The sequence below is a fragment of the Limanda limanda genome, chromosome 18 (genome assembly GCF_963576545.1).
Source record: "Limanda limanda chromosome 18, fLimLim1.1, whole genome shotgun sequence".
NCBI lineage: Eukaryota > Metazoa > Chordata > Actinopteri > Pleuronectiformes > Pleuronectidae > Limanda > Limanda limanda.
The window spans coordinates 22,360,945-22,379,616 of record NC_083653.1 but is presented as its reverse complement, the minus strand read 5'-3'; the positions used below and the strand labels follow the sequence as shown (position 1 = coordinate 22,379,616).

Genomic DNA, 18,672 nt, shown 5'->3' with positions numbered 1-18,672 from the left:
AGGTTTGTGTGAAAGAAAAATATGCTTTTATTATATCACACATTGACTACTTCAACAACCTGTTTATCTGACGGTCTATCTCCTCCATCTCCATTTTTATTAAATCTTTTCTCTTGATTGCATGACATAGTCAGACACCACTGCAGGAAAAAGAAAACTATTTTTAAATTGATATATTTATTCCCTTTGTAAATCACATTGATCATTTTGTTTCGATGAGTGTTACAATGTAATATTCTATGCTTGCATATGACAGTTTGACGAAGAATCGTTGTCATCCACAGTTTCCAATGGTTGTGAATGCATCTGACTGGTTGGTCCCGTCTGTGGGCACAGAGCAAGACCCCTGCAGTAACTACACTGAAGCTTGGTTGTGGCTGTCCTCCCTGCAGCCAGTCTACCTCGGTTTGATCAGTGTCATGGGGTTGGTGGGGAATGGCCTGGTTCTCTGTGTGTTTTGCCTGCAGAGGAAGCCCTGCACAGTGGCCGATATCTACCTGGGGAACCTGGCGGCTGCTGACCTGGTCATGATATCCTGCCTTCCCTTCTGGGCTGTCACCATCTCTCAAGGCTACCAGTGGGACTTTGGAGAGGTCCTTTGTAAGCTAGTCAATGTGGCCATCTCTATGAACTATATCTGCAGTGTTTTATTCCTCACACTGGTCAGTGTGGATCGATACCTGGCTCTGGTGAAGCCCATGAGCCCCAGCCGTCTGAGGAGAGCAGCCTGGGCCAAGCGTATCTGTTTGGGCGTCTGGAGCCTGGGCTTCCTCTTCAGTCTGCCTATCCTGCTCTTCCGCACAATGTCATACGTAGAGGATCCTGGGGTTGATGCCTGCATTCTGGTCTACCCCCATCCAGCATGGAGGTTGCACCACAACATCACCAGGAATGTGTTGGGATTTCTTATCCCAGTTCTGGTGATTGCTTACTGTACCCGTCACATTGTGGCTGCACTGAACAACCGCGAAGCCAACGGACTCCCTGGGCTCAGGGCAGAGAGGAAGGCCACCTACTTGGTCCTGACTGTGCTGGCTGTCTTCCTCTTCTGCTGGACACCACACCAAGTGATGCGGTTTCTTGACACTTTGGATTACTTCCAGGTCACACCCGGATGCCTCTGGGGTCATGTCCTGGACATCTGCATCCAGCTGTCCACATATCTGGCATACAGCAACAGTGCTGTTAACCCCTTCCTGTTTGTCATCGTGGGGAAACATTTCAGGAGAAGGTCAAAGGAGGTGTTTGGAAAAACTCTGAACCCCTGGTTTAAAGAGTTGAGCTTCATTACAATGAATACACTAAATCAAACACAGCGTATAAGTATTGAAAAATTTGAAAACTCCTGACAGTAACAACAACAAAATCAGTGCTAATTAATGTCACTTTAACTGGAGTGTGTGGTGGCCCAACAAGATATGCATTGATCTGATGTTTTTCAGAAGATAATGTTTATTTCTATCAATGGAGGTTTTTATTGTAATGTAAATAGTGAAAATATTGACAACTGTCCCCTTGTGTCTCTGTGCCTGTTGTCTTTTCCATTTCCTTGTCTTGTCGCCTTTGTCATTATTTTGTTTTTGTGATATATATTATATATATTTATCATTATTTTAAGATTTAATTTCCAGTGCACAATACTGAAGGTTCATGTTGCAATTGAAACTAAATATCTACTGACAAGAGCTGAAGATGTATCTCATTGTGATCTATAACTATGTCTATTGTCTCTATGCTTCTTCTGTCTATCACCATGTGTATTATTATGTAGCCTGACTATTCAGACCTGCACTATTATGCTTATGTGATTCAACTGAAGAAAGGGCATATTGATCTTAAAAAATGTTTGTGCTCATAAATAAAGTAGTTGAATAAAGAACCAATTGTCTATCTGTGTTATTTGTAAGTCATTTAATCAACATGTGTTTTCTCTTTGATGGTGCTGGAGGTGGAATTAATAGGATTTATCCAGTAGCAGAGACTTGAGATGGTTAAAAGGCTTAAATTCAGAAGTTCTTAAACATAAATAATACTAACAGTCCAGTTGAATAAGTCTTTTACAGAATGGTAGACAGGAGTCTCAGCAGGAACATGTAGCAGAGCTGGCTGGCTGAGTAGCAGGTTATGACAAAGAGGAAGCAGCAGGTGAGACATCCGATTACTTTCAGGTTTATAAGTGAGACTTTTTCCAAGAATCTTTTCTTATTTACTGTGGTTTGTGAATTACTGTTATTTTTGTGAATTGTTGGGTTTTGTGAATTGTTGTTGTGTTTTTGGAATTGTTGTGTGTTTGAGAATTATTGCTGTGCTTTGTAAATTGTTGTTGCAATTTGTAAACTGTTGTTGTTTATTTGTGAATTGAGGTTTCTGAATTGTTATTGTGTTTTGTGAAATGTTTTTAAGATTTGTGAATTGTTGTGTGTTTTTCAGTTATGATTTTGAGTGATGTTTTTGTGTTATGATTTTGTTATTGTGTTTTACCTTTAGTCGTTGTAGTTTGTGTTTCAGACCTTTACCACATTGAAGCTGTCTGCGTTATGATTTTGTTATTGTGTTTTACCTTTAGTTGTTGTAGTTTGTGTTTCCGGCCTTTACCACATTGAAGCTGTCTGCTCGTGCTGGAGAGAACAAACACCAACAGAGCTGCTTTGACCAAACTTTTTAATAAAGTAACATTTAAAAGTGAGTCGACTTTATTTTGAAGGTTACGTAGGCCTACGGAAGTCAACACTTGTTTCTCCCCCTCAGCTGAAACATTTTTACAGTGAACGTGTGGCTACCAGCCGCGCGCACGTCGTTTTTTGCTGCTCGTGCCCGTGCAGTCGACACAGTTTGAAGCTCCACAGCGGAACTCGTCATAACAGATGCTCGGACGACTCTACGTTAGCCCAGGGAAAAGTTGAGTACAATGCTGATGCTAACTGGTTTCCTGTTCGTGTTCTGAACGATTAACTTACGTATGTTTGTGTGAACTGTTGTGTTCGTCGAGTTTTGTTAAGATAATGTTTTATAGCAGAGAGAGAGAAAGGAAACCAACCGCTCGGCTTGAACTTCAGAGTGGAGGTTTATTAATGCTGCTGCTCCATGTATATTTACAAACAGCCTGACAGACAAACACCCTGACAAACAAATAGCCTGACAGACAAACAGCCTGACGGACAAACACCCTGACAGACAAGCAGCCTGACAGACACAGATATGTGTTTCAGCCATTGTTGAAACACCTGGGACGCGCACATCTTGTACGTGCAGACTTCTGTGTCGCATTTTGACACAAACATTGTGACTAATCCGCTGAACTGAGCAATAGTTAGTTCCCTGTTTCAAGTGTTTGTCAAGGAATGCGAGCAAATGCCTTCGAATTGTACTTTTATCTTTGTGTCAAGGTTACTTGTCTTTTTGTAGTTGTCTAACCAGCCAACACCAGTTTAGCGTGGAACCAGAGGGTAATTTAAGGGATCACTTACCAGTCAAGATTAGGCTAAATGTGTTTCTCACTATCTGGTCTTCCTGTGTGTTTAGATAATATGTTTTTTACATTCAGGACAAGCCACATTTTGTTGCAAGAAAAGTTCTGGAAAATTAGCTTAGGACCTAAACACATTGCTGTTAGAGTTCACCAACATGATACCTGGTATATGGTAATAAATAACTGGACAAGTTTGTGACTTGTATCCATCACATTTGGTCTATATCAATCAACTTCTTAAGGTCTGAGTGTGACATTATCGATAACGTGAATCCGATCAGTGATTATCTAAAGAAATTACCATTTTGTTTTGTAATTATCAAAAGTGGAGAAACGTAAGTCAAATCTGTCAGTTGACCTGTTTGGAATTTTCTGTATCCACCTATATGTTTTGCAGAACCCTGGTGGGCTGACATGTTGTGTCTGTTTCTACAGCAGCATGAGTCAACGAGAAATCAGTGAAAACTTGAAGCTGGCCCGTGAGTACGCTTTGCTGGGAAACTACAACTCGGCCAGTGTTCTCTATCATGGACTGCTTGAACAGATCAAAAAGTGTGTGTACACTGTGCAGGACAGCAGTTTGCAGCAGAAATGGCAGCAGGTAAATTTGGCTTTAATTATATCTCATATTATGTCAAAAAGGAAAAGGAAGGTTGGCTTTTCTGATGTTTGTGTTTGTTCCTCAGCTGTGGCAAGAAATTAGTGAAGAGAGCCGACAGCTGCAGAATATAATGTCAAATCTGGAGAACTTTCAGCTGGACACGGCGCCTGCTAAACCCAGTAACCACGATGATTGTGATATCAGGCCTGTACATGTGGAGCAGAGGTATGGGGCTTGGTTGGTTACAAACAACTACTAATAATAATAATACTTTTCATCTCCTTTTCATTCTGTTTGAATCAATGTTCTGTGTTCATTGTTCATTGTTCCAAACCAGACTTTACTAACACTGTAGCCCTAGTTCACTCTTCACATTCACTGTTCACAAATGTATGAGTTTTCCCCAGCATTATAACACCCAGGCCCTGTGTTTCACAGCACTTTAGACAAATGAAATGACTTAAGTGTCAGTTTTTCTACCACGATTTGGCTTCTCTGTCCTCCCCTCTGTCTGTTTGACTGAGAGCAGGGCTCGGGTGCCCTAAACCTATACATTAGAAAATGTCTTATAGAGAGGAAGGCAGCAGCAACGACAATATATTGAGGAGTTATTGTCAGTGTTGGTAGAGTATGTGAGTAGGCATACTGTATAACAAGCAGATTTAAAAATTGATTTATAATTACATCATAGCCCTAAGGGAAGTTGCTTATAGATTCACACCCTTAGGAGAAATAACTTGAATAATTTAAAATTTCCTTGGAATAATTTAAAATTCTGTAACCACCACCACCCCCCAGAAGCAGATGGCACATACACCCCCTGGAAACCCAGGGAAAGCTCTGTATTAGCTATTTGTCCCTGACATAGTCATATGATTGAGATTAGCAAACCTGAGTCCCTGATGTGAGCCGGGTTTGTTTCTGGTTTGCCCTTTTAGAAAGGTGGCCTGTAAACCTCACACTGCCTCTCTGTTTGGATGTTTATTTTTTTCTTCACTAATAAGTCACAGCAATACACTTTTCAATTTCCTCAGACAATGTATTGTCTCATATCTTTTATGTTTCCTCAGGGGAAGGTTTTGATTTGCTACACACAGGATTTGTATACCCTCATGTTTTCTGTGTACACAATGTAAACAAAAGTAATTTAAGCAGTTATTTTTTAAGTCTGCTTTAGAATTACTATACTGCTCGACTTGAAAGGTATTATGCTTGTTGCTCCATGTTCCTCTTTTCTTTTTCTTCTCAGACAGTCTCCCTGTCCTGTCAGGCGGCCTGCTAACCCCCATAAAGAGAGCAAACCTCCCAACAACCGGCTGAGCGCAGCTGTGAGGGCCCAGCAGAGGCAACGTGGAGCCAACGGGGACAGAAGCAAACCCTCCAAAGGCAAAGAAAAGAAAGAGGCAAAGGAAGCCAGTGGTAAAACAAAGGATGATAAGGTGAACAACATGTTCAAAAGAATTAACCACCCTCACCTTCGTTATATTACACAACATACTTTACATTCAGACACAACCGTTCGCATTGTTGATTCAACAGTATCCACATGCTGCTTTTGTACCTACAGCCATGTCTAGCCTGTATTTCCAGTTTTGTGTGTGGGAGAAAACAGACCACAGTGGTGATATTTAATGTTTCTTGTTTGTCTTCCAGAACAAAGTAGACTTCCAGGACAAAGAGATGAAAAAGTTTGATGGAACAGGATATGACAAAGACCTAGTGGAAGCTCTGGACAGAGATATTATATCTCAGAATCCAAACGTGAAGTGGTATGTGTTTACAATTCATTGTTTATTGGCTTAATTTTTACAGAGGACACATGAACCTAAATGTGATCTTTATTGTTATTCATCTCACGTCATATATAAATATGTTCCAGGACCCTCTCTGTACTAGACAGGGATGAAATAATATTAATTAATCCCTGAACAGGAAAAACAATCAAAAGTTTTCAGTGTTGTTGTGTTACTGCGTTATTAGGCTAAAACGTGTTATTTGAAGTTTTTTAGAAACTGAAAGAACAGCCCCCCTGTGCTGCATATGACATCCTCTGTTCTTAGACTGTTGATGTGGAATTCATTTTTTGCAACATAAAGTACTTAACTGATAAACAGAGCAGCCATTTAAAGCAGCCATAAACAATTGTTCAAGTTTATAGTTAAACATTGTATATTTGTGAGATGCAAAGCTGCCTTAAACCTTTCATCTGAAGTCACTTACCAGATACCAGTTAGTCACTCTTGGCAAAGATAAAAGTGAGAGAGTGTTTCGCTTCATGTCACTGTCATGGATGATATTCTCAAAATCAATAAGTGAAGCTCAGTGAATTTTTTCCAACTATTTCAAGTCTGGGATTGGACTGCTTATTTGACAGATATCCAATGGTAAAATAGATTGGGATTGGGGCCAAAAACTTGATTAGGATATAATATAATGTCTAAGATGCCAACTCGCAGCTTTGGACAAATGTAAGTAGTGTGTGTTTTAACGTGGACTGATTAGCCTTCCTTTGAACTGATAAATCTCGTTTTAACCTGTAGGGGTGACATCGCAGACCTGGAAGATGCAAAAAAACTCCTGAAAGAAGCGGTTGTGTTGCCGATGTGGATGCCAGCATTTTTCAAAGGCATACGAAGACCTTGGAAGGTATAGCTTTAGGAGACTTCAGTTGGTTTTCTGTAGCTTTTTTTTTATTACATGGAACTCTTTTCTGACTTTTAGGGTGTGCTCATGGTGGGACCTCCAGGCACAGGGAAAACCCTTCTGGCCAAAGCAGTTGCTACTGAATGCAGAACCACGTTCTTCAACGTTTCCTCATCTACTCTCACCTCCAAGTACAGAGGGGAATCTGAGAAGCTAGTTCGCCTTCTTTTTGAAATGGTAAGATCAAATGATTTATGTGGTCAGGTTTTTTAAGGATAAGACTCTACATGTTATTATAACACCTGAAGCATTTAAGTTGTATCCCTTTGATGGTCAATGTACATCTTAAAAGCCATTTCTAGAAAAAAAATCATCGTCGAATTTACAGTTGAGGAAAAAAAACTCTTCTCATTCTCTCCTTGGCATGAAATAATACTTAGTTGAGAACAGTGAATGAAATGATTGTGGTAAAGAAGTATAAAATAAATATTTCTTTCAGCTAATTGTTTTGGTCGGGAGGTACAGTAAATGTTTTTCCACATGTAGGCACGTTTCTACGCCCCCACTACAATCTTCATTGATGAGATTGACTCCATTTGCAGCCGCAGAGGGACATCAGAGGAACATGAGGCCAGCCGCAGAGTCAAGGCAGAACTACTGGTGCAGATGGATGGTATAACGCTAATGACATCATAAATCTATTCACCAAGTCAGATGATATATTCATTCTTCACTATTCTTGTTACGCCGAGTTCACACCCGACTAGCTAATAATTTCACATGCTATTGCTGTTATCAGCCTAAAGTAAAAATTATTTTGTGTTTTTGGTGTTTTATACAACATGTTCTGAGGATCATACAACTCACTGTACTTCTCCACTTCAATTATTAATTTAATGTCATCCATCTTCAAGAACTTCTCTGCTGTTTGCTCCGTTCAAAGTTGGGTGTCAAGGGTGAATTACGTATCCCCCCCCCCTCTCTCTTTTTATCTATATGACTGCTTGTGTGGCTGTAGAGGGGGACATTTAATAATGTGATTGGGAAATCCAGGCCAGATGTTTCCTGGTGCGATATGCTCGCGGCGAGCGAATAAAATAGACTCAACGCTGAAACGATCGCTGCAAGGCGCGAGGCACCCTTGGCGCCACGCGGCGATTTAGGGTCCGGTGGGAACAGCAAAAGGTTTAACAGGGGGGTGGATGGGAGGCGTGTGGCTTTCCTGGCGTGGCGCGGCGCTTAGACGTCGCTTCCGCGTCCGGTGTGAACCCGGCATTATGTGGAAACTGCAGAATCCTCTTAAGGTAAGCATTTGTTCATTTCACACTGTTGTTGCTGTTATTAAGGTGTCGGCGGAGCATCGGAAAACGAGGACCCGTCAAAGATGGTGATGGTCCTGGCTGCCACCAACTTCCCTTGGGATATTGATGAAGCTCTGAGGAGACGGCTTGAGAAGAGGATCTACATCCCTCTACCTTCAAGTACAGTCATTTATTTTACTGTATAGCAGCGTAGTCTTCATACATACTATAACTTGTGTTTTGTTGGAAGTGATCAAATGAAATTAACTGCCAACTCTGTAATCTGGCCTGCAATTCGTTAATAATAATAATAATAATAATAATAATAATAATAGTTATAATAATAATAATATTATTACTAGTAGTGCAGATCCTTTTGTAAACCTGCCTTTTAGGAATGGGCTGTTCTCTTGGCCTGTGGTAATGCTCTTGAGCTACTTCAGAATTATTCCCTATCTTTAATGGTACACATCCTCAAACAACTTTGCAATTAATGTTGTTACTGGAGAACACAGTGAAGCAGTCGTCCAGCTGTGATTGTGTTGTTTTACTGTATTTCTTCAAAGACTGACGAGATCTGCAGAAGGCGAAGCAAGACAAAGCAAAGTGGTTACGCACATGAACACACAGTAACTGAAATAAGACAATGATACTCTGATATTACTTGAATGAGTAATTCCGAGCAACGCAGTGTTGTAATCATCATGATTATATTTTTTTATTTATGAAATCAAAGCAGTAGAAATGAGCATTATGTTTAAGTGGTGTGCAAATTATATGACCTTTGTTTTTACCCTGGCATGTATTTGGGTGCCAGGCTTTGTTAGACCAGATTTTTATCAGTAAACCCAGTCTATGTGGAGGCAACTACAGGCTGTGAAACTGGCTGCTCTACTCACTTCACACTCTATGTTTGCAGCCAAGGGGCGAGTGGAGCTGCTCAGGATCAACCTGAAGGAACTGGAGCTGACCAGCAATGTGGACTTTGCCAAGATTTCAGATAAGATGGAGGGTTACTCAGGAGCCGACATCACCAACGTTTGCAGGTCAAGCAATTCTCCATAAGTAATTGACAAAAGTTTTTGCAAACTATATCCGTGTTGTAGCTACAACAATGACAGGTGACTGTAATGTATCTTCATTTCTCTGCTGTCCACCACTATGTGTACTGTGTTTAAAAGCTACCCTGATAGTCTTTTTAAAATCGAAGAACATTTTCAGAGGAATAAGTTCTAGAGTTTCTAAACTTCTAGTCAATTTGAAGTCAGAATGATTAGACAACAAATCTTAAAACATAGAACCCACCTTTTAAGAATGTGCATGTAAAATAGGGTTAGGGTAAGGGTGAATGAATCCTTCCAGCAATGGCTGGAAGGATTCATGTGGAATGTGAGAATTTCCTGTGATTAAAAGTTTATGCTCAAAGTGGTTTAACTAAAGTTGTGTCTGATGCTGCAGGGATGCTTCTCTGATGGCCATGAGACGAAGAATAGAGGGCCTGACGCCAGAAGAAATCCGCAACATTTCCCGGGATGAGATGCACATGCCTACCACCATGGAGGACTTTGAGTCGGCTCTGAAGAAAGTGTCCAAATCTGTGTCTGCATCTGACCTGGAGAAGTATGAGAAGTGGATTGATGAGTTTGGGTCCTGCTGAAAAAAAGGCAGACGTCCAAGTTGTGTGTATGTGTGCGTCACTGGATTGAGTGCGTAATCTATGTAAAAGGGTATTTTAGAATGGCTGTGTGCATTTAGGGCTGTGGCTGTATGTTTATTTAAGAAGCAGCTCAGTGACATGGAAGAGGGTAACGTCCATTACATTAGGTAAATAAATGCACTTGACTAGAACCTCTTTCCATTGTACATCATGTTAATGTCCAAGTCTAACAGGTGGCTAAAGACAGGTGACTGAAGAATGAATGGCTGAAAGTATTAGTAGATTTTTCTCATGGTATACCAAATTGTTATGGACTCGTAATGCAAATTGAATTGCAACAATGTTTTATGATCTTAAACCAGCAAACATGTTCAACAAATGAGATGTTTGTGTGTTCCTGCAGTAGAGTTCATTTCCACAGATGTTGTACTGTTACTTGGCCTTTCGAAGTGTCCTAACGTTTGCTTTGTACCATTGTACCTGACCATGAGATACTGAGTCAACAGCCAATCAATTGTTATCCCTATTTAGTTATTTTCTTTCTTCTATGCACTTATTTTGAAAGCAAGAACCACACATGTTCACAAAGTTATGGACATGTGTGGTTCTGTCACATTTTTGGAGATTTTTATGAACACAACACTAGCAAGATATTTCATTGAATAAAGTTAACAATTTCTATGGATATATAAACGTTGCCTTACCTGTGTGTTTATTTAGTGGCTGGATTTAGAGTGTGATTGTTGTTGGCTGGAGACAGTTTGCACTTTATTTTGAGCCTTGTGACAGTTGATGATCCACGCATCCTGTTGTGGTTATAGTTGGAACACATGAAGCTTGGTTTATCAGCTTTAGCTATCAAACTCAAGTCAGCCAATGGGCAGAACTGTACAATCACACATGTATCCGTTGGATTTAAAGTGTTGCTTGTGTGCAACATAAATACAAATATTTGCCTTGACTTATAACAGTTTTAAGTCCTTCACTAAATATGCAGCAGTCAGGTGAGCTTTAAAGACTGATCTCATGGACGGTGCTTTGTAATGTTTGTCCAATGGGTTTATGATAGTGACTATACAGATGTTAAATCCCCTGTTGCTTATTTTGGATGTCTCATGGGAAACTGTGTGTAAGCTGTTAGTCATTTGAAAAGTTATGAGTTAAAGACTCATCTTATTGGAAAAACTTTCAAATTTTTTGGACAAAGCTCTCTCAGCCTGCACAACCACATTTATCAGACAATAAATAGAAGTTATGGTCAAAAGGAATCAGTAGGAAGTCAAGGTTTACACAAGTTACACACACAAATGTCTCAAATCAAAACACATTAGTTTTATTCTTCAACACATCTGAATCCATGCCTGACTCATTGTTCGCCTTACTGTAGATGTAGCTGTCATCTACAGCACCTAATTGTTTGGAGTGTGTCATTTTGGAATTCCAGGCATACACTTGAAAGAAACAGGTTGGGTTTGTGAGTCATCATGCAGTTTCCTAGTTTTAATGTATAGCGCATTGACAGAACAGCAAACTGCATTCACTAGCTACACATGCACCTTAATGCAGCACATCATGCATCCTGCGGCTGAACAGAACCCTGGGCAGAGATGTGTCCTGTGGCTGATACACAAGCTGATGTTTTATGAGTGCTGCTTTCTTCAAGCATGACAAAGGTTCTGGAAAAACTAAAACCCAGTGGACTTTTGGTGAGTTTTGAAGTAATGAAACTCAGATTCACCTGCCTGGACCCCAGTCTAGGCTCTAATAGGAGCTTTATCATCTCAGTCAATCTGACTTTTCATCGATGAGTTTTACCACAAAAACAAACTAAAGGAAAATTAATGCAGTTTGTACTCAAGCTTTCATTCCCAAATTCAAAACTAAGTAACCAACCCTCTTTGCAATAATCAGGATTCTGACAACAAAGGTGTCGAGCCTTCATTCAGTTTTTGCCAGTTTGTTACCACTATCAAGGAGTTGTTTCCCCCTGTGTCGGGTGCTGGTTTTATTTACCCGAAAATTCTAAATCGATTACAACCAAAAAAGGTGGAGGGATGGTGGCTGGGCCTGTGAAGAACCATTACATTTTGGTGCACATGCAGAGTAAGGGGCAGATCCAGGATGTTTTCACTTTAACTATGTTTTCTCACAAATACATTGTCAAGGTTATGAGAGCACTTCCTTCTTCTTTGGCTACTAGTCAATCATGTGTAGGATTTTCCATCCTTAGCAGAAGTATACACTCTGCTGAGTGCCATTCTTGTTCTTATCCAATGCCTTATGCTGCAGCTCAAATGCCATGAGCTGGGAGGCACCACAAACAAGACAAATGGCTCAATAACTTGGAATGACGTGTCAGTGCTTCCAGAAAAACACAATTTAAGAGACAACGCCACTGAACAACTAAAAATGTGGCTGCTATAAATCAAAAGATGTAATACCTCCTAAACGACTCACCCAATAAACATAAATCAAACCAAACTCGTAGTAGGAGCCACAAACATCAAAATAATTTACCTCAAAGAATTTCATTTATGCTTTTGCTCAATCACTGTTATATTTTCCACTTTGATTTCTTTTCTTGTGCAAACACATCCATATTTTACATCAGTCAATAATACATTTAGAGTGCATAGACTATAACAACAAATTCACTTACATTCTCCTTGGTTAGTAACATGAGTCAACCAAAGTAAAATCAAATAGAATCCCTCAAACAGGCACTGAGGCACTGTGAACCTCATGATTGGGTAATAGACATCAAAAGGATGTGTTCTTCTCAGAAGTGACAATCAGATCCAGTATGAAAGTGGTGTGAGAGGGACACAATCACAAATTACAGTGTGATGAGGTATTATCTTACTTCATCAGAAACAACATACTCAAACATTATTGTTTTAAGTATTCATCTTGTTTTCAATTAAAGGATGACAGGATATAAAATAAATATATTTCAAATAAACTCCCGGTAGTGCATTTGCTGATCTACAGATGTTTTTTTCCCAGCAATTGGGTACTATTTAAGATTAAACACATGTGAGATAAACATGCACAGAGCAGCTACATATAGAAACTCTTTTCAGTGAACATAAAAACTCTAAATCACTGGATGCAGCCTCTAAAATGCTCAGTTTGTTAAAGGTCATTTGTTGAACCTACACTACTTACATCAACTCTCCTAAAACAGTGTCTGTTCTGACCTGTGTTCTCTAGCTGTTCAGTAAGAAAGAAGATACTTGTAAAGAAAACCTTGACTAAACAGTGGAACTATGAAGCTTTCGATCTGTATCAGTGAATCAAGATTCCTTAATTGTCACACAACAGTTAATATTCAAACTTTGAGGATGTGATCTGTTGTTTTAGTTTACATTTAAACAAAGTAACTGCGGAATTCCTAGAATCAATGCTGACTTGGATCACTGCTTGAAAAAAAAAATGTAATACTCCACCTGCAAAGTGTTTGAGCAAAAAACATTATGTCAACAAACAATAGTTTGGCCTATGGTCCAGCAGAGGGCACTCTCTTAAAATGAGAACATTATAATTTGTCAGAAATGAAAAATTCCACATCTACTTTTTATTATCTTGATATCTGCCATGACGCTTGTCAGTGATGAAACTAACCCTAACAGCTCTGTGTGTGTTGTTACTGTGACTTAACAGACATACAGCCAGGAGAAACCATCCTGAAGTAAGTACTATTTAATGATATTTTCCTTTAACACAGACAAATTCATCGCTATCATGAGTATATTTTGTATTTCTCGCTTACTTTTTAGTATTTTTTGAATTGCCACACAGGCACGATCAAACTGTATAAGCCCAGAGGTTAGAGGTTCCTCATCCCTGCTCTACATTTACGACATATCGGTAAGTCCCTTATGCAACAATACAAGTGAGGCTGCGGAGGCACCAGAAATGAGTGAAGCAACATCTCTGACTATCTACCCAAAACACATAGCATTAGTGCAGTTGTATTACGCCATGTGGGGAAATTTGATTAAAAGCTATAATAAACTCTGACCACCAGTGGATTGTGTGCACATTAAACGAAATGAAATTTGTTGTAAAATACTTTCTGGAAACGTGACGGTCTTGGCAGCCTCATGGGAAGACAAACCTCTAGAAAGTCACTATTCCCAGCCTAATAATTATTTAGTGCATAGCCACCCACAAAAAATGGTTGTATACTTCCATCTTCGTATAGAATAGATAACATGCACTAGGCTAGCTGAGTTTAAGCTAACTCAAACTGAATAATAGAAATTTTGCATATTTTGCAAAATGTCTAATTATTTCTTTAAAAGCTGAGCTCAAAGCTCAAAGCTGTGGATCGCGTCACATGATCTTCATAAAGAACAGGTATTAAATGGACATTCTAATTTAGAACAATGACTAAAAATTTGGTAGAATAAGCCAATTTGTTCTGGAATAATTTGGAAGTTGGAAAAGCATTAGTAGTTTGGTCATTGCTAATAAAAGGTAACTTGGGACTGAGATAATTAAATGTAAAGATTGAAATTGTGTTTTAATATAATCTTTTTACAAACTCTGTCTGACAAATCATACCAGCAAAGAGTTTTCTGTGCAAATAATCGGCTGAATGCAAAGCCGCTGGGAACACAGTGAGATTCACCATATTGCAAGCTGACAAGACATTGTATCAACTTGATCCAGTACTGTAGCCCACTCACTTTCTGTTCCACTTGACCATGTGACTCAATATGAGGGAATCACCTGGACCAGCATTAAACCAGCAGAGTGAGTTTGTCAATTTGACAGATTCAAACCACCCCCTGTTCTGTGGCTAATGTTGTTTAGAGGGTAACTAAAGAGAAAAGCTGATGGTTTACAAATCTGAATATGAGCAAGGGACAAAACCATGCTGAAATGTAACACACGTTGCAAAGGTTAAAGAATAAACAAGAACAAATTGAAAGTAAAGGGAATGGCCAAGTCAATCCTTATTCAAGGCTTCTTCTCTTCTCCCTCTGCTTCTGTTTCTATGCTCTCCAACAGTATGTGCTTCTCATCCTCTGGCATGAGAGTGACAGGGTTCATGTGAAAAATGTGCCTTAAAAAAGAGAGAGACATAAAGTTTGGTATTTTGAAGCCAATCAGGGCGGTCACCTGGTGAGTGATCACATGGTTAAATACACATTCTAGATATATTCCAGTATTTGTTTGCACATAAACCCAATTAAACAAACTCACTTGTGTTCACATGTTGGGAAAAACATGTCCAGGATTTTAACTATGACCGCTGATCCGACAACGCCGATCACCACCACCCACATCACCAGGAAGAAGAGAGGCAGGGACTCGGAGCAAAAGCGCCTCAGACGCTCCCTCACTTGCTCCATCCACTGACACATGGCCTGAGGACAGAGGGGACACAGAGACGAGCATTTACTGCCACCAATTAGCTCCAATAGTTCCACACTCCTTGGTCAGGACACCGTTCCACCAGAGTGTAAATGATATGGGATAGAGGAGTGTTGTATGAATGTGTGAGTGTGTGAGTGTGTGTGAATGGTTGAATATGACTAATACTGCAAAGCACATGAGTGGTCATTAAAACTAGAAAAATACTAAATAAACGCAGCCCATTTATCATTTAGAAAACAAACCAAAATGACTGAGAAATCATAGGTCATGAGCTGCAAGTATGGAAAATGTTCAAAAGCCGAATCCCTGCCAAACCCATTCAATTCAACGAGCAGAAGTAGTTCTTAACATGTAGTGATGGTCAGAGGTTCAGATTGGAAAAAGGTGGTAAACAGCCTTGGAAAGAAACAGATTCCTGATATATTAAAACTGATATATATATATTAAATTATGCAGATGTTTATCAGACTTTATGAACAATGCTTTGGTGAGAAGTTTGATGTACATTTCGAATTTCAGTATGTGACACCCTGTCGGCCGTGGTGAAGACTGTTGGCTTTTGATGGGGAAAAATCTCTCATTTCATGATATTGTGGGGCTGACAGTGGTGGAGAAGTTCTTAAGTAGAAGTAAGTAAGTACTTGCTTTTAAATACATTTTTATGTTGCAAGATGAAGCCTATTCCCTAATACAAAGGTCTATTAAATTACTTTAAAAAAATCTAAAGATAATGTAAACATATAACACAGTGCATTGTAAAAATGTAGTGGGGTAGAAAGTGCAGATATTTGCTCATAAATGTAGTGGAGTAAAAGTGACACCTACCCAAAGATAAGATTTTAGTAATGTACAGATACATAAGAAATGTACATATATACAGTAACAAAGTAAATGTACTATCTATCTATATATAAATAATAATTACACTTACAGAATAAGATGATATTAGCTCTTTGGGTGGAGTCTTCATCTGAATGTGATCTTGCTGGCTCGACTCTTGGTCATCGAATTTGTCATCATATCTGACGTCATACAGCAGGTCGGGGTCCATACGCAGAGGAGTCTCTGGGAGCTTTCCAGGAGCTGCAGTCTCTTCCTGGGTGGTCTCTGTGTGCTTCAGGGGGTACTGGCTGGTGGTCTGAGAGATCAGCTGATCTTCATCTGATTTTAAAATATAAAGCTTAAGTTTTTCTGCATTGCAGTAATTAAGACCAGAAAAGGCAACATATTTTCATACTTTTTTGAGGATTTGGTGGATCAGTGACGACCATGTCATTTTCCCTGGGAATCCTGAAGATCTCGCTGTGACCAATTGGGTAAATATTGGTAAACTGAGCAAGCTTCTGGTAATCTGGGCTCATCAGGATCTTCACCTCACACATCTCAGGCTGCTGGACCTAAATGATTCAACCCCAAATGGTGTGAAATCATATACACATACAACTATTACAAACAATGTTTTACACAAGATAGTTTAGGATTTGATCAGTCATGTAGAAATAGGAAAAATAACACATTGTGTCAAATGAGGGATGATGTAGGCTCACTAAAATACGTTTTAGTGATGCAACTAACTTATCAGTAAAACTCACCCAGTATTCAATGTAAAAAGTGACCAAAAACTTTAGTGACCTAATTGGGATCTTTCTTATGTTTATATTAATTTACTCATTTTGCAGAAGCATTCACCCACACCGACTTACAGCCGCGGGACAACACAATTACACAAATGTTTTTCATACGGAACACATTGTGATAACTTAATAACTTATTAACAATAAGACACATGAGAGAAGCATTACATTGCAGAAAGGTGCCTACCTCTTTGCCCTCCATCTCTATCACTTCACTGAACACCTGTATAGCCACCACCTCCTCTGAGCTGCTGTACAGCCGGTTCTGGTTCACCATCACCCGGGTGACAGTGGACACCATGTCCCCAGATTCAAACTCACTGCTTCCATTGTTGCTGTCCACTGGAGAAAAAAAATCATTAACCAGTCTATTTTCAAGCTTGGGATGTGTCTCCGACTAAAACAATATTACATTTTGAAGATGCGATTTCAGCCCCTACAATTGGTAAATTGATCTATCAATTAAACAGCAGAAAGTTATCATAAAGAAATTGAATGCCAATGGAAATATATTATTTGCAACAATGACTGACTAGGTATTTTATTTATATTAGATATTAGATTTTTTTTTTTTATAAAACATTACTTGCACATTTCAAAGCACTGGCAGTATATATAAATATAATATGGAGAGAGGTAAGCATAATTTATACCGCAATATGTACAGGGCATAGATGGTCATGCATTTCTGTGTGTACTTATATGTTTCTAATCCTGGTGTAAACATATAAGTACACACATATAAGTATGCGGTCAAGAAGGCGCAAATTAGATATGAACTGCAGTGTATGATTGTGTTCAGCAAGTTAATGAGAGGTTCTCCACAACCGCCGAGAGAGCAGCATGGTGCGCTGGTGGAATGTACAGTCAGAATTGTAACATGGATAAGCAGGAGTATTTAATTTGTACCAGTTTGCTTTGAATTAGTGATTTTGTTGGTTAAATACTTGGATCAGACATAAGCAGTGCACATTGATGTGATGATAAAGGAAACTCACAGAGAAGAGCCTGACAGGTGAATCTGGTGACCCCTGACAGCTCCACTGGGACGTCATTGATCAACACCTGCTCTTCACCCACCGATATGTTGAAATTGATCTGGAAGAAACAACAACAACAACTGCGTTTATGCCAATGGCTCAGCTTTCCTTAGTCATAGGAAACCTCAGTTTGTTTTTTACTGTGTACCTGCAAGTTGTTGGAATCCTGCAGCTGTGTGTCCGCCAGTGTACCTGCTGTCACGTTAATCAAGATGGTTTCCTACGGGCAGCAATCATAACAACCACAGAGCAAAAACGAAGAGAGACGTGAGGGTTAACACCACAACGTCTGCCAGTCCTCCAGCAGTGAGCTGTGACGCTATGCTAACAGCAGCAACTTCATTCGCTCAGTGTCATGTTAGCTCATGTTAGCCGCCTTGTTTCTCACCGTATTCAGCTGCCGGGGCGACGACTGTGTGGACACCACTGAGATAAAAACCTGAAGCACAACGCAGAGGGCTGCTCCGGACATCTTCATTGTGTGTTCACTCAACTTAGCAGCTAAACGTTAGCTACAACAACAACAACACACAGCAACATACATTAAATGCGCATGCGAGTGACGTTTACAAATCGTTTTCTCGCGAGATCAAGACCGTCGGCGTGGCGGTCAGAGATGGAAGCGCAGTAACAGTGAGTCAGGGAGGTCAGGTGACCTGTCTTCGGTCCCAGCACATGTTGGGGCGAGGGGGCATGAGAGGGGGGCGATTGGAAAAGAAGGTGTTAAAGAAAGGAAATTTTGAAATGGAAATTACTATAGAGATGTGATAGAGAAAAAAATTGTCAGATGTGGCAAGAAAGGTGGGACAGAGAGAGGCATTTGTATTCTATTCAGAAGAGTGTTGAAGTTAAAAGGGTAGGAGGTGGAAATAGGAGGGAGGAAATGGTGCTATAGATTAGGGTTAGGGCATCGTGCACTTAACTAAACACTTGGAATGG

At 39.7% G+C, this 18,672-nt stretch overlaps 3 protein-coding genes across 4 annotated transcripts; 2 read left to right on the top strand and 1 right to left on the bottom strand.

Moving 5' to 3' along the window:
* Window positions 1-290: 290 nt before the first annotated feature.
* On the top strand, window positions 291-1,349 carry si:dkey-63b1.1 (B2 bradykinin receptor). The gene has a single exon (XM_061091102.1). The coding sequence runs from the start codon at window positions 291-293 to the stop codon at window positions 1,347-1,349; it is 1,059 nt and encodes a 352-aa protein (XP_060947085.1).
* Window positions 1,350-2,833: 1,484 nt separating this feature from the next.
* Window positions 2,834-10,364, top strand: katna1 (katanin p60 (ATPase containing) subunit A 1). 2 transcript variants are annotated; one of them, XM_061091220.1, is made up of 11 exons: window positions 2,834-2,898; window positions 3,905-4,070; window positions 4,156-4,295; window positions 5,320-5,509; window positions 5,724-5,839; window positions 6,611-6,716; window positions 6,792-6,950; window positions 7,260-7,386; window positions 8,060-8,194; window positions 8,934-9,060; window positions 9,473-10,364. In XM_061091220.1, exons 2-11 carry the CDS (start codon window positions 3,909-3,911, stop codon window positions 9,669-9,671), a joined length of 1,461 nt encoding a protein of 486 aa, XP_060947203.1. In that variant the 5' UTR covers window positions 2,834-2,898; window positions 3,905-3,908; the 3' UTR covers window positions 9,672-10,364. The 2 variants fall into 2 exon arrangements, with proteins under 2 accessions (XP_060947203.1, XP_060947204.1); XM_061091221.1 differs by having other exon boundaries at window positions 2,847-2,898; window positions 3,867-4,070.
* Window positions 10,365-10,983: 619 nt separating this feature from the next.
* Window positions 10,984-18,298, bottom strand: ginm1 (glycoprotein integral membrane 1). The gene is made up of 8 exons (XM_061091035.1): window positions 18,122-18,298; window positions 17,882-17,953; window positions 17,692-17,791; window positions 16,881-17,035; window positions 16,297-16,456; window positions 15,991-16,220; window positions 14,886-15,049; window positions 10,984-14,745 (listed from the first exon to the last, which is right to left on the bottom strand). Exons 1-8 carry the CDS (start codon window positions 18,209-18,211, stop codon window positions 14,640-14,642), a joined length of 1,077 nt encoding a protein of 358 aa, XP_060947018.1. The 5' UTR covers window positions 18,212-18,298; the 3' UTR covers window positions 10,984-14,639.
* Between the last annotated feature and the right edge of the window lie 374 nt (window positions 18,299-18,672).

Excerpts from the sequence above, each read along its gene's own strand:
- si:dkey-63b1.1 (XM_061091102.1), top strand. The coding sequence starts at position 291 with ATGGTTGTGAATGCATCTGACTGGTTGGTCCCGTCTGTGGGCACAGAG.
- katna1 (XM_061091220.1), top strand. The coding sequence starts at position 3,909 with ATGAGTCAACGAGAAATCAGTGAAAACTTGAAGCTGGCCCGTGAGTAC. Across the intron at positions 4,071-4,155 it reads TGCAGCAGAAATGGCAGCAG|CTGTGGCAAGAAATTAGTGA; the intron begins GTAAATTTGGCT and ends TTTGTTCCTCAG. Across the intron at positions 7,387-8,059 it reads ACTACTGGTGCAGATGGATG|GTGTCGGCGGAGCATCGGAA; the intron begins GTATAACGCTAA and ends GCTGTTATTAAG.
- ginm1 (XM_061091035.1), bottom strand. The coding sequence starts at position 18,211 with ATGAAGATGTCCGGAGCAGCCCTCTGCGTTGTGCTTCAGGTTTTTATC. Across the intron at positions 16,221-16,296 it reads TCCACCAAATCCTCAAAAAA|ATGAAGATCAGCTGATCTCT; the intron begins GTATGAAAATAT and ends TTTTAAAATCAG. Across the intron at positions 14,746-14,885 it reads TTCCCAACATGTGAACACAA|GCACATTTTTCACATGAACC; the intron begins GTGAGTTTGTTT and ends CTCTTTTTTAAG.